Source organism: Thrips palmi, unplaced genomic scaffold, assembly GCF_012932325.1.
Source record: "Thrips palmi isolate BJ-2018 unplaced genomic scaffold, TpBJ-2018v1 HiC_scaffold_19, whole genome shotgun sequence".
Lineage (NCBI taxonomy): Eukaryota > Metazoa > Arthropoda > Insecta > Thysanoptera > Thripidae > Thrips > Thrips palmi.
In genome coordinates, this window is record NW_023144628.1 from 8,588,699 (window position 1) to 8,602,416 (window position 13,718).

The following is a 13,718-nucleotide window of genomic DNA, read 5'->3' on the forward strand; positions in this document are numbered from 1 at the left end:
CTTCCCCCTCCGCGAGCTTCCGCGCCGCGCCGCGCCGTCGGCAGCGACAGCCAGCCGGTCCAAACACTGCAGAGGCGCAGCGGCCGCGGATCTAGACAAGACTTACGGCTAAAATTAAATAGTGGCAATCCGGCAGGGGCGGGCAAGGCAGGGCAAGGCAGGGCGCATCGGCGCCGCAGTGGACCGTACCCGAGACACCGCGCCGGGGGCCTATGTGAGCGGCAGCGCCTGGCAGTGCCACGGCAAGGCGAGCCGTCCTCCCCGTCGACGGAGAGGTTAGGTTCCCCGCAAGCAGAAGGATGACATCACCGGGTGAGTCTGTTGGTGCAGGGATTTGGGGCTGGTGGCCATCCGTGCCGCGGCGGGGGTGACGCGGGGTGACGCGTGCCGCCGGCCGCGGAGGCGACACGCCCCGCCGCATTCCTGCCGCGAAATGCAACAAGTCCGCGGCCGGCGTATTCTCGTCACTCTGAGTCATTAGTTCTGCGCGTTGATAAAGCCCTTTCCGGAGCTTGTCTTGATCCGCAGGCGCGGCCGCGGTGTTCCGCTATCACTTCCTGTGCAGGGACACTGTTTCTGGGTGTTGGCTCCGCTTGTTTACCTTGGGGCGCAAGGCTGGCCGCCGCTGGCATGATCAGCTGTTTTTGGCAGCGGTAGTGCTGTCGACGCGTCGCAGAGTTTTCTGTTTGTGGCGGCGGAGCCGTGTCAGTGAGCGACGCAGCACTAGCGGTGGAGCGGATCGGGCTTTACTGTACTGGCTGTACTCCAAAGGAAACGGGTGTGTGCTGAAAAGCCCCAGTGTGGGCAGCCCTAGTGCGGCTGTCTCCATAAGCACGGGGTATCGCCCTCTCCAGCGGGGCTACTCCGTGCCGCGAAATTCGCTCGCGAGCTGATACCTCGACGCTCTCGCTCGTCTAGACGGCAAAGTACTGCGGTGCTTACCTCTTCAATCCTTATTCAGTGCTTCCGCGGAAATAATGACGGAAAAATAAAAGACGCATTGGCGTTCCTCGCAGACACTCCCACCGTGGACGATGTCTTCGACTTCACGGACTCGGAGGACAACGACGCGCCGTTCCCGCCCTCCTACATGGTGGTCCGCTTCGCGGCGGACGTCAAGCCGCGCGCCATCGCCTGGCTCGTGGACAAGGTGCGCGGGCCGCGGTCGCACGGCGGCGCCGAGCTGCTCGTCCGGAGGCAGCACACCGAGCCGGGGGAGGTGAGTCGCCGCGCTCAGTCTTTCATCGGCAAAAATTAAAGGGATGACACACACACACACACACCCACACACACGGCACTGCACCGGAAGGACTCTAACTCGCTCCTGGTGCTGCAGGGCATCATCCTGCACGTGTCGGCGTCGTGCCGCAAGCTGCTGGAGCTGGCCGAGGAGATGGAGCTGAAGAAGCGCGACCAGGCGGGCCTGATGCGCGAGTTCCTCTTCGCCCACCTGCGGGACTTCGTGGGCGAGAAGGGCGACCGCGAGGACCTGCTGACGACGGCGGAGCGGCAGCTCATCGTGCGCCACGAGCTGGACAACATCCGCGCCCTCAGCGAGGACCCCAGCATCCCCGGCTACGTCAACTTCCGCATGTACGAGGGGCAGTCCATCGGTAAGCACCCCAGCCGCCTCCACCGGTCTTCTTACCTTTTGCGCACTCCCCCAAATTTTTTGGTAAAATTTATGTTTTACATAGTTTTTTTTTTAAATCTATCATCTAGTTTTTAAAAGGAGCAAGAGAAAAATAAAATTTAATTTTTTAATTTTTTTTTATTTTTTTTTGCTTTAGTGCAGGTAATGATGCACAAGCTCCTCATAACGGCCATGTACCCTCTGCACGACGCGGAGGCGCTGAAGCTGCTGTCCAGCAAGTGGTACTTCTCCAAGGAGCAGCCCGTTGGTGAGTGACTCAAGCAGGTCTTCCCTGTTAAACTGATGCTTCGTTGTCGGGCGCTTCATTCAAGCAAATAACTAAGTCGAGCGCGGAGAAGAAAATTTCCCCCGCATTTAGATGGGCGCAAGTGAGAACAGCGCTTGAAGAAAGGCTTAAAAGTTCGCTTCGGTCCTACCTCCCGGTGGTGTTGGCCTTGCCGCCGTGTCTGCAGTGCGCCGCCGTGTCTGCGAGCCAAGGCGATCGGTCTGGCATCGTTAGCGCGCTGACGTTCGTAATGAAAGCTTGGCCGGCCATTAGGCGGGCCTGGGCCCAGCCCTGCCTGTTTCGGCGCCAAGTTTGATTCCTTGGCTGCTTGCAGAGGCCATCCGGCTGTACTTCGGCGAGGCGGTGGCGCTGTACTTCAAGTTCCTGGACTTCTACACCGTCAAGCTGCTGATCCCGCTGACGCTGGTGGGCGTCCTGCAGATGGCGCTGTCCACCCTGGAGACGCTGCCCTTCTTCTGCGTGTGCAACGTGATCGCCGTGACGGTGTTCCTGGAGGTGTGGCGGCGTCGCAGCAACGAGGCGGCCTTCCAGTGGGGCACCATCGGCATGACCAGCCTGGACGAGCCGCGGCCCAACTTCCACGGCACCATGATGGTGGACACCATCACCGGCAGGCTGCTGCCGCAGTTCCCGAGGAGGACCACCTACATCCGGGTAAGGGGTCTAGATCAAGTTAGGGGTTCCAACTCACAGCCTTGGGTTGGCTTGGGACCTCCCAAGGTTCAACTTGGTGCCAACTTATATTTTGAAGATCAAAAAGTAGCAGCATCAAAAAGCAGAAATTCGGTGTCGGTAAATGGCGAATCTTGTCCTGCAGATGTACTGCGTGTCGCTGCCCATCGTGGTGCTGTGCCTGTTCCTCGCCTTCCTGGTCATGCTGGCCTCGTTCCACGCCGAGGAGCGGCTCACGCAGCTCGCCAAGGACCCCGAGTCCGGCGTCACCTCCCTCACCGTCATGGCGCCCTCCGTCATCTACTCCATCCTGGTCTACATCGTGAACCTGTACTACCGGCAGCTGGCCACGTACCTCACAGAGTGGGGTAAGTTTCTTTCAACTTTTAGGACGATTGCAAAGTGGCTTCATGAGACGAGGACTCATGTTGGGTTCCGATGTAAAATTTGTTGTAAATGTGGATGATTACGTAATACATCAAAACAGGAAATTTTGAGTCGTGCTCAAAATCTAGTCGAACCAAAAGTGCAACCACGGCTGTTTGAACCTAAGACTGACTTGTCTCCGCTTGTTTTCAGAGAACCACCGCACGCAGTCTCAGTTCGAGCGGCACCGGGTCATCAAGCTGGTGGCGTTCGAGTTCGTCAACACGTTCATGGCGCTGTTCTACATCGCCTTCGTCTACCAGGACATGGACATGCTGCGCTCGCAGCTCGCCACCATGCTCATCATCCTGCAGCTCGTCAACAACGTCCAGGAGGCCGTCCTGCCGCTCCTGATGCGATGCATGAGCAAGGTAACGCAAGCGGAGAGGATCTGCCATTGTGTGGGCAGAGCCGAGCGCCCGGCACTGTAGGCCGCCGTCTTGACAGGGGCGTCGCGGGGTGGCCTATGCGCCAGGCGCTCAGCCTAACGGTCTCAGGGTAGGCCACCGTCTGGACAGGGGTGTCGCGTGGTTGCCTACGCGCCAGGCGCTCTCCACCCAGCCATTGCCGTTGCCTGTCCAATGCTTGCTCTTGCTTTGAGAGGCACGCTGCGCGTTGTGTCTGCAGGTGCCTTCCCCTCCGCGAGTCCCGGACTCCAGCACCGTGAGGGCGCCGTCCGCCTCCGGGGACGCGAAGGACTCCGCGGACACGCGAGGGCTGCGGTACCGCGGGCCGGCGCGCAGCCTGGAGCTGTACCCGGGAGTCCCTGAGGTGCTGCAGGGCATCCCCGAGCTGGACCCCGACGACCCCCGGCAGCAGCAGGCCCTCGCCGAGGGCGCCATGGACGTGTACGAGGGCACGTACGACGACTACCTGGAGGTGTTCATCCAGTTCGGGTACGTGTTCCTGTTCTCGGCCGTGTACCCCCAGGCCGCGCTCTGGGCGCTCTTCAACAACCTCATCGAGAGCCGCGTCGACGCCTTCAAGCTGTGCCGGCTGTACCAGCGGCCGCTCGCCAGGAGGGTCAAGGACACGGGTGCCTGGCAGGTGAGGATCGCAGGGACGCGGGTCACAGCCCAGTCTTCTGGCCCACTGTGCGGGTTCAAACACTGGCAGCTTCAGGTTCCGAAATTGTTTAACGGCATGTACTCTCCACAGCGCGCGTTCGAGGCCATCGGGGCCATGTCCATCGTGACGAACTGCGGGCTGCTCTGCGTGTCCCCGCCGCTGCGACGACTCGCCCCGGAGCTGTCGCAGACCGAGTGGGTGCTGCGGTGGATGGTGGTGGAGCACTTGCTGATGGCCGTGCGCTACGTGCTGCACCAGGCCATCCCGGACAAGCCCGAGTGGGTGCGCGTCGCCCTGGCCAAGCTCAACTACCAGAGCAAGCAGGCCCTGCGCAAGGAGGTAGGCGTGGTGCACCCTTTTTGGCTTTGCCTGTGCATGCCGCAGAGAGCTGAAAAACCGGGATTCCAGAAATTTTGGGTCTATATTCTTTTGTGGAGTTCATTGGGAAAAATGGACCTAAATTTGTGGAATTTCAGTATGATCCGGACTTGCTTGGCATGCCGAAGGCTGCTGCGGATTTCATCTTGTCTCGGAAACTGACTCGAAACTCATTTTCTCGATTCCAGCGCGCGCTCAAGCGTCGCCTGTCGTCGCGACGGTCGCCGTGGAAGCCGGGCCAGCCCTCGGGCCAGACCCACCTCGAGCCCCGCCGAGACGCGGAGCTGCACTGATTGGCTGCAAAGCCTGCTCTGCAAACTGAAATGTGTGCATGGCACACTCTATTTGGAGCATGCCAAGAAGCACGCTTTAAATTGGAGCGTGCTTGGCAGGCACGCTTTAAATAAGAGTGTGCTTACCAGGCACGCTCCAAATTAAAGCGTGCCTGCCAGGCACACTCTATTTTAAAGCGTGCTTAGCAAGCTCACTCTAAACTACAGCATGGACGGGACGGCAACCACACTCCTGAATGCTCGTAATGGCTTTTATTTTTTAATTATTTAATACATATGTACTAATGCAAGGTTTCCATTTTATACTTTAGGGAAGCAACATTTTAAGTTTTCATTTTATACATCAATAGTAGTGAAAACAGCGGAGAAGCTTTGTTGACGTAAAACACATCTCAGCACTAACAAGACTTAAAATGTTGCTTCCCTAAAGTATAAAATGGAAACTTTGCATTAGTACATATTAAGTGGTTGCCGTCCCGTCCATGCTGTAGTTTAGAGTGAGCTTGCTAAGCACGCTTTAAAATAGAGTGTGCCTGGCAGGCACGCTTTAATTTGGAGCGTGCCTGGTAAGCACACTCTAATTTAAAGCGTGCCTGCCAAGCACGCTCCAATTTAAAGCGTGCTTCTTGGCATGCTCCAAATAGAGTGTGCCATGCACACATTTCAGTTTGCAGAGTGCTCAATCAACTTCGACTGAAAGAAATTGAAATTCCCTCCAAATCGCCGTCACGTGACGCGCCGCGTTTTCCCGTTGTGTTGTGACTGTTTCTTTTTTACGTTTTTCTCTTAGATGTTTATTACTTAAAAGTCTTTTTAATATTTAATAAAATACTGTTGCCTTTTCGAGGTGATTGCTCTCTGGGCTGGCGGCCTGCAGCACCCTGGCTTTCTACACTCAGTCAACGTCAGCGTCGACCACCGACCAAGTGCACGTTTCTTTTTGGCGTGCGTTTTTCTGCGTGCGGTTGCGCGCCCCGCGCCGCGTGCCAGTTGCATTTCGATTGAGAAAGCGTCGTCGCGATTTCAGCCCGCGGCCGGCCAGCCCGGGCCAGCCCCGCCACGCCGCGGAGTGCACGGAGCACGCGGACACCGGAAGTTCACGGCCAGGGAAGTGCGCTGGGCCGCTGGCGCTAGCCGGCCGGTGCCTGCGCGGGGCTCCCCTCCCCAAGGGCGGCTGGGCGGCGGGCCGAGGGTGAGGGTGGCGTGGCGCGGCCCCCCGAGGGGCAACATGTGACTTGACCTAGCCAGAGGGCCCATCCCTTGCGCTCGCATCGATCGCCGAGGGGTGGGCCCCCGTGCCCCACCCGCGGCCCCACCCCGCGCCCGCTCCAGGGTGGGCCCTTCCCCTCCCCCGTCCCGGGCGGCTGGGGCGGCGCGGTGGGAGCGTGAAGACTGCGCTGCGAGTCTTGTGGCCTGTGGCCCCTGCGCGGTGCGGCGGTGCGGCGGGGCTAGAGGCCCGGGCCAGGCGGGGCCGAGGCGGGGCGCGGCGTAGTGGCCAGTCGGGTCGAGCGGGACGGGGACCAGCTTGCCCGGCTCGGCCTGCCTGGCAGCGCAGCGCCTGCCGTCCGCGCCCCGCGTCCCGCGTCGTCCCGTCAGTCGACTCGTAATGCTCGTGAGACGAGGGCCGCCCCGGGAGTGGTGCTGCGGTGTGGGGCCTTCCAGGGCCTCCTCGCCGCGCGGCCCGTCGCCGTGTCCGCGACCGCGGGCTGGCCGCGCTGGCCCTGCTGCCGGGTGGCGGTCCGCCACCACCGTCCTCGCCGCCGTCCTCGTGGTCGTGCTGCACGTCGTGAACCTGGCGTCGGCCGCCTGGCTGCTGCCGGACACTTCCGGCATCGACGGCCACCTCACCGAGAGCCTCAACGTGGACAAGTTCTTCGGGCTGTGGCTCGTGTTCAACGACGAGGCGCTCAGCCTGTCAGGTGCGTCGGGTTGCACGGCACCTGGCCGTCGACGCGGGTTACCCAAGGTGCAGCGACACTTACCCCACGTGCCTCGACTTCCCCTGCACTCGTCTCGACTTACCCTCACCTCGACTTACCCTCCGCTCGACTATCGTTGTTTATTCTCACGCCCCTCCGTCGCTTTCCTGAATGACGAAGAACGCGACGCCCTAACCGGGACTCTGCCCAAGCCAGCACTTACCCTCACCTCGACTCACTCACTGAGCCATGACTTACCCTTTCCAGCGAGATCTGATTGCCTTTCACTGTGACTTTGATGACTGTGGTTTTGACGCTCCGTATTCATGACTCGCCCGCTGCCCACCCCCACCCCCGCGCCGCCCCCGCGCCGCCCCCACGCCGGCCGGGCGATGCCCCTTAAGGCCGCGGGGTGCCTGCCGGCCCAGCCACCCCCGGCGTGCCAGGCGTGGCCGGATCAGGGTGGAACCGGTTCAAGTGTGTGTTCACTGTACAGTCGGGACGAGCGCCGCGGCGTGGCGGCGATCTGTCTGGAGTGTACGAACTGCATGCGGCGTGGTACAGTCGTCCGGCGGCCCCACGCTGCCCCGGGCCGCCCCGGCCACGCGGACGGAGCGCGTCTTTGCAGAACGGCTTCCTTTTAAAATTGACCTTAAGTGGCCTAATTGGCTTGGCCAGATTTTCTGCGAATATCCAATGACGGCGTTGCCGGCAGTGGGGGCTCTGCCCGCGGATTTTCGGCTTCCGAGCAGTGTCCTTCATCTGCTGCCGACGAGGCGCAAAATTGCGCGGCACACTGCGATTGCGATTACGGCCGTGTTTCCCCGCGTCAATGGGTGCCCCTCTGTCCCGCTGCTCGCCGCGCGTCTCCGACAAGCTACGTCGCCGCGGGCCACGGCGGGGCCACGGACCGGCTCGCGATTGGCTGGAGAATGTTTGCACGCCTCCCAAGTCGGGCTCTGCATGACGGGGCCCAGGAAGACCGCGACACCGCGACGTACGTGCCCGCCAGTGTACACACGCGACGGCGCGAGTGTTTGAACCGCTAACAGGTTTGTGCTGGGTTGTGCGCTGCATGGCGTCCTCCGTGTCCCGCCGGCCACGCTGTGCTGGCGGTGCTGGCGGTGCTGGCTCTCCAACCCCCTCGGCCACTGCTCTCTCGGAATGAACTGCCCAAACGGCCGGTTGCGAGGGGGCAAAAACTCGGTATTTTCGTGTACACATGATTCGGAAAACGCAATGATTGCGCATGGTTTTAATTGATTTCATGGCTGATTTTGCCTTATTTCGCGACGCACCAGGGTGATGTTGAGCGTGATTGCGTGTGATTGTGTTCGGAAAGAAATGATTTCGGACTGATTTGGCCTGGTTTCGTGTGATTCTGCCTAATTTCGGTCGATTTTAGTGATTTTGGCTGATTTTGGCTGATTTCGGATTGCTTGATTTCGCGTGATTCTCAATAATTCGCGTGTGATTTCGGTGGCCGTGTACACATGATTGCGCGAGTTTTTGCCCCCTCGGCCGGTTGGCTCGGCCGGTCGGGGGGCCTCGCATCGAGCCTCGCATTCACCACATTCACATTGCAATTGAAGGAGCGCCTGATTGCGGTTCGGGTCGGCTTATTCGCCTTCCTCTTCCGGCACCGAGCGGGAAGGCTCGTGATGTGTCGGCTTGCCATCGATCCAAGACGCTCTCTCTGTCTCTCACTCCGAGAGGCTTCCCTCCCTTTCTCTCGCCCCCTCCCACCCCCTCCCACCCCCTCCACGCGCCGCCGGCCATGGCCGGGCACTGCCACAAAATGGACCAGTGTCGTTCGGGGTTGTGTTTTGTTTTTGTTTTTTGTTGCCGCTGTCCAGCTGGCCGGCCCCCCTCGATCTCTCGAAGCAACCCGATCTTTGAAATACGGGAATACGAGAGCGCGGCCGTGCTCGTGCCAGCTTGCGATAAATCGCGTTGGGCCGAAGCGTGCTCTTTTTGGGCCGAGGCTCGCACGCCTGGACGCGGTCGGGTCGACAAAACAGCAGCAGCAACGCGATAAGTGGTGGCTTGCCTCGCCGTGCAAGTGTCCTGCAGTTGTCCTGCCCATCCGGGCTGGAACGCGCTGGAGCGCACAGTGGGCCAGCGCGGCGCGCTTTGGACTAGGACAGCCTGGAGTGTGGCGTCCTAGACAGAGCGGGCGGATGAAAATTGGTACTTCCCCATGCGGTCCGTGACGTCAACCTTTGCTTCTAAGGACCTCTTTGCTCAGCTTTTGACCGCCGCTTTTCACGAGTCCCGTGTTCTCGTGTTTACAAACGCCCCACCCGCCCCGCCCCGCCGGCGCGCCTCGCCAACCAGCGGTTCCCAGAATGGGCGTGGGTCCGCTTCGTGCACGTACGCATGCCTTGGCGTGGACTCAACGGGCAGGTTACGTCTCCCAGGGCGGGCTGTGCGAGTGTGTGTGCATTGTGTGTGTTTGTGTGACTTGTGACATGCAAAAATAACTGTCCTGTCAGCAAGCCGCAGCGGACAGTGGGCCAGAAGATGGGCGTCCTGGTGGTGGCTGCCCTATTCCTGTTCATTGATGCGTCGTCGGCCGAGCGAAAAGGGGGAGGGGGAGGGGGAGGGCCCCGCCACTGCACGTCCGGGGCCCGGAGGAGCCCGTCCCATCGCGTAAGGCCGGAATGGTTGGCCGTAGCGGAATGGAGATGGGGCCGGCAGGCCGGCAGCGCGGCTGGAGTCCAGGCTGGAGTCCAGGCTGGAGTCCAGGCTGGAGTCCAGCGGCCACGGCCGGCAGAGTAGAGGCACTCTGGCCACTACGCCGTGCCGGCCGTGCCGGCCGTGCCCCCCGTCCCCGTCCCCCGGCCGAGCCGATCCCGGCCCGTCTCTGCCCGCGGCCCCGCGGCGTCCCCACCCGTCCACGCCACCACGCTCAAGGCGCAGGTCATCGACTCGAGACGACAGGGCGGGGCCGGGCGGGGCGCGGGGCCGCGGGGCACGCCGCGCGGGGAGGCTCGGACAGGTGCCGGCATAACCCACGCCGTGCCGTGCCGCCCCGCGCTGCGTACTTCCAAGTGGACCCGTTGCCTCTCTCCCCGTCTCCGTCCCTCCCCCGGTCCTTCCCTCGCCTTCCCCCGTCGGCCTCTCTCGCTCACCTATGCGATAACGCGCACACCCACGTCTCGAACCTGCCCTTCATGTTGACGTTCGCGTTGCTTCGCGTTGCTTCGCGTTGCAGATAAGCCCTTCACCATCCTGGCCCCCGTCAACTCGGCCGTCAGCCCCCAGGCCGAGCCCGGCGCCATGCGCCGCTTGCTGCTGGACCACGTGGTGCTCGGCAAGCAGCTGGACCTGGACATCGGCGCCGACCTCCGCTTCGCCACCCTGGGCGGTCACACCGTTAAAGTGCAGAACCACAGTGGTAAGGAAACGCCCCGCGATTCGCTCGGACTTGCCTCTCGACCATTTTCCGGACCGCCGCCCTTTTCCGCGCAGGCACTCTGACGGCCAACGGCGCCCGCGTGCTCCAGGCGCGCGTCGAGGTGCCCAGGGGCATCCTCGTCATCCTGGACAACTACCTGTTCACGCCGCCCTCCGAGGAGGCCCTGACGAGCAGCTCGACGACGCCGGGGCCGCCCAGTCTGGAGGCCGCCGCCACGGCCACCGCGTCCAAGGCCAACGCCTCTACCACCACCACGACGGCGGCGTCCTCGGAGGCAGGCACGGTAAGCCACCGCGCCGCTTGGACCAAAGGGGATTTATTTCGAGTTTGAATCGACATTGCCTTCTCTTTGCAGACCGTCCCCGCATTGCCTACCGCCGCCGCGCACGTGGCGCCGTCAGGCTTCCTGCACGACGTGAAGCAGGTCCTGTCCTTCCTCAAGAGCGGCACGCGCGTCTTCCAGCACCTCATGTCCCGCTCGAACGTGAGCCGGCTGCTGGGCAAGGACCCCGGGGCGCAGTACACCCTCCTGGTGCCCACCGACCTGGCGTTCCAGCGCTGGCACCCCATCGACTGGGGCTTCTACCCCTTCTCCGTGGCCGAGTTCAGCGAGAGCGTGGTCGTCAACCACTTCCTGCAGGGCGACCTGCGCGTCGACGACCTCAAGGACGGCCAGGTGGCTAGCTCTTTGGAAGGCCGGGAGGTGGTTTTCGCTCGCAAACGTGAGTCAAGTGAAAAGTGAACTTAAGTCCTGCCCGGAGCCATGAGCCATAGTTCGACTTGTCTTTCCAGCCAACTTGACGGTGAACGGCGTGCAGGTGGTGGGGGGCGACACGCCGGTGGCGCACGGCAACATCCTGCTCATCAGCGAGGTGCTGTTCGTCAACGAGGACGTGGTGGCGCGCCTGCACGAGAACAACCGCGACAAGGAGACGCCGCCGCTGCTGGCCTTCCCCTGGATCGGCGCGCAGTTCCTGAGCCACGCGTTCCTGGCGCTGGAGGACGCGGGGAAGGGCTTCAAGCACGCCACGCGCTTCCTGGGCAAGGCCGACCTGGCGCCGCACGTGCCCGGCGCCGGCTACACCTTCTTCGTGCCCACGGACGAGGCCTTCGAGAAGTTGGGGCTGGACGCGGCCAGGGACGGCTACCTGGCGACCGGCCCCGGGTTGCAGCTGCTCCTGAACCACTTCGTGGACAAGAGGCTGTACGCCAGGGACCTGCAGAACGGCTCCACGTTCGACACGCTGGGCAACAGGACGGTGACCGTCAGCAGGAAGCAAGGTAGGCCCACGACGCGACCTGGCTGGGTCTGGAGAATGTCAGGCACCTCAATCACCTGTTACATTGGGGGCTATTACGAGGCGAGGCCAGTCCTCCTCGTTTCCACGACCTACTGTTTCCTTTAGACTTAGTCAACTTTGATGCAACTTTGTTGGTTAACAGAGAAATTGTCTGATTGTAGGTGCCATCTACATCAACAAAGCCAAAGTGGTGAAGAGTGAGGTGTTTGTCTACAATCTAGGCACTATGTTCTACATAGACAGCATCTTGTTCAGTGAGGAAGGGCTCCCTTCATTAGACCACGAAGAATCTAGTTCAACTGGATCATCTCATGGTGAGTTAATATGAATATAATAATAAATTTAAAAGTTTAACTCTCGCTAAAAGCTGTTAATTTTTCTTTTTTTTCTAAATAAATTTTTTTTACATGTGTTTTAATTGTTTGCAGTTACAACACATCTTCCAGATGAAGTTGAAACTATACCAGTTGAACTAGGGCAAGATACAGACAACGAAAGTCTTGAGGATAATGATCCAGATCGGGAACCAACAACAACGGCACCTGCAGGTGCAGAGGCCAAGATAATTGAACTTGATCCTTGAAATCAACAAAATGTAAGCAACCACTCAAATAGAGACCCGCAATTGCTCATTTAACTCAACTTTTGTCTTCCCACCTTGTGACTAATAGTCGCTTTGGTTAAGGATCCAGTGGATAAGACAATCTGAATAGAGAGCCAAAAAATTGATAAATTGTTCAAACTTACTTGTGAATTCAGTGAAACGTTCTTTATTTCATATTCATATAAAAAGTTTATCATATTTTTAGGAAACCCAGACTTGATATATACTTCCTTAACTACTGATAAAAAAAATTAGTAATGGAGGTAGAGATTGTTTTTAGCTTTAGAACTGTTCTAGAACTGCATTTGAGTTAGTCTGACAATGCATGTTAGTTTGACACCACTTTGGTCACTTTGTAAAGAGTGTGCCAGGTACACCTTTTTTCACACTACTTAGTGGGATGTAAGTATCTCTACACTTTTTTTAATTAGTTTTACTCATTCTTATTTAATTAGTGTGTTGCTGTGTGGGTTAATCGAATCTGGAGGTATACCATTCACGAATCTTGAAACATTATCCTGTGCCAGACATTTTAAAATCTTTCCCAAGTGAAATTCAACACAAAGATCTCACTGATAGAAGTGCATGGTTTAAGAAATAGCATTTCAAGAGGTAAAAAATCCACTTATGTAACATTTTTATGTCATTTATGTTGTGGTTTAGAATACTGTACCCATGTGATCCTCGTTTATAAGTCTCATATTCAATTAGATACCTAGCCTTGATGTCTTTGTTCACTGTCATCTCACTAAATCTGTACTTCAAAATTAAGTCTGTAAAAATATGGATGACAGCCAGATGTGCCAAACTGAAGTAGTTAGACTGTGGCAAGGAAAGCTGCAACCTAGAAAGTTAATTATCGGAAAAGAATTAATACGATAAAGAGTGCTTCTGTACATACATATCTGGCCTTTCTTTTCTGATGAAACTCAGAGTACTGTTTGAAACATTAGGGCCACTGAGGTGGGTAAATTGCATATCAGTTTGTGATCATACTTGAAGCTTTCTTGCTTGCTATTTTAATTATCTTTTTGGAAAATAAAATAAAATTGTGCACAAGTTAAAGAAACATATCTTAAAATATTTAGTTGGATGGATTCTGAAGTACTTTTTATGCCATTTATGTACTGTATTTACAAGAGTGCAAGACGCTCGCTAGAGACACAGTTTAAATTAATATACAATATTGCACGCAAAACTCCAACTTTTGGGTCTTTCTCACGAATAGAAAATTTGAGACCCAATAATTATGTAAATACGGTAGTTAATTCATTGTGATATGAAGGTGGTCTTGTTTGGACTCCACAAAACTGATTCCCCTTATTTATAAAGGCGACATTTTGTCAAAATAAAACTACCTAAAACGAAACGATGTTGTCATTACCTTACACACTTGAAAACAACTTCAATATTTTTGGAACTTTCAGACAGAATGTAAGTGTTGTTTATAGAACTTGGGTTTAGTTAGAAATAAGATCCAAATTGTCTTAAAGACAAACCAGTTCATTGAACCAATGAGCCAGTCAGTCTCCTGCTAACAAAGCGAACAGAAAATGTTAATGTATTCTACTACGAGAGCAAATAGTGGAAGCCGTTAGATCTCTCAAACTTATGTGAAAACAATTAGGGGGCAAATAAAGTGGAACAAAATAAAGATAACAAATTTAATCATTGAAACACGATTAAAAAATAGAAC

At 57.4% G+C, this 13,718-nt stretch overlaps 2 protein-coding genes across 3 annotated transcripts; both read left to right on the top strand.

Annotated features, from left to right (window-relative positions):
- Window positions 1-29: 29 nt before the first annotated feature.
- On the top strand, window positions 30-5,620 carry LOC117645826 (anoctamin-10). The gene is made up of 11 exons (XM_034386275.1): window positions 30-312; window positions 1,017-1,219; window positions 1,337-1,613; window positions 1,791-1,901; window positions 2,254-2,594; window positions 2,758-2,980; window positions 3,192-3,409; window positions 3,666-4,085; window positions 4,197-4,445; window positions 4,673-4,796; window positions 5,459-5,620. The coding sequence occupies exons 1-10, from the start codon at window positions 300-302 to the stop codon at window positions 4,775-4,777; spliced, it is 2,160 nt and encodes a 719-aa protein (XP_034242166.1). The 5' UTR covers window positions 30-299; the 3' UTR covers window positions 4,778-4,796; window positions 5,459-5,620.
- Window positions 5,621-6,373: 753 nt separating this feature from the next.
- LOC117645825 lies at window positions 6,374-13,391 on the top strand. Of its 2 annotated transcripts, none has more exons than XM_034386274.1 (7): window positions 6,374-6,696; window positions 9,914-10,096; window positions 10,171-10,400; window positions 10,473-10,839; window positions 10,910-11,398; window positions 11,580-11,732; window positions 11,847-13,391. In XM_034386274.1, the coding sequence occupies exons 1-7, from the start codon at window positions 6,384-6,386 to the stop codon at window positions 11,999-12,001; spliced, it is 1,890 nt and encodes a 629-aa protein (XP_034242165.1). In that variant the 5' UTR covers window positions 6,374-6,383; the 3' UTR covers window positions 12,002-13,391. The 2 variants fall into 2 exon arrangements, with proteins under 2 accessions (XP_034242165.1, XP_034242164.1); XM_034386273.1 differs by lacking the exon at window positions 6,374-6,696 and adding an exon at window positions 8,125-8,886.
- Window positions 13,392-13,718: the final 327 nt, after the last annotated feature.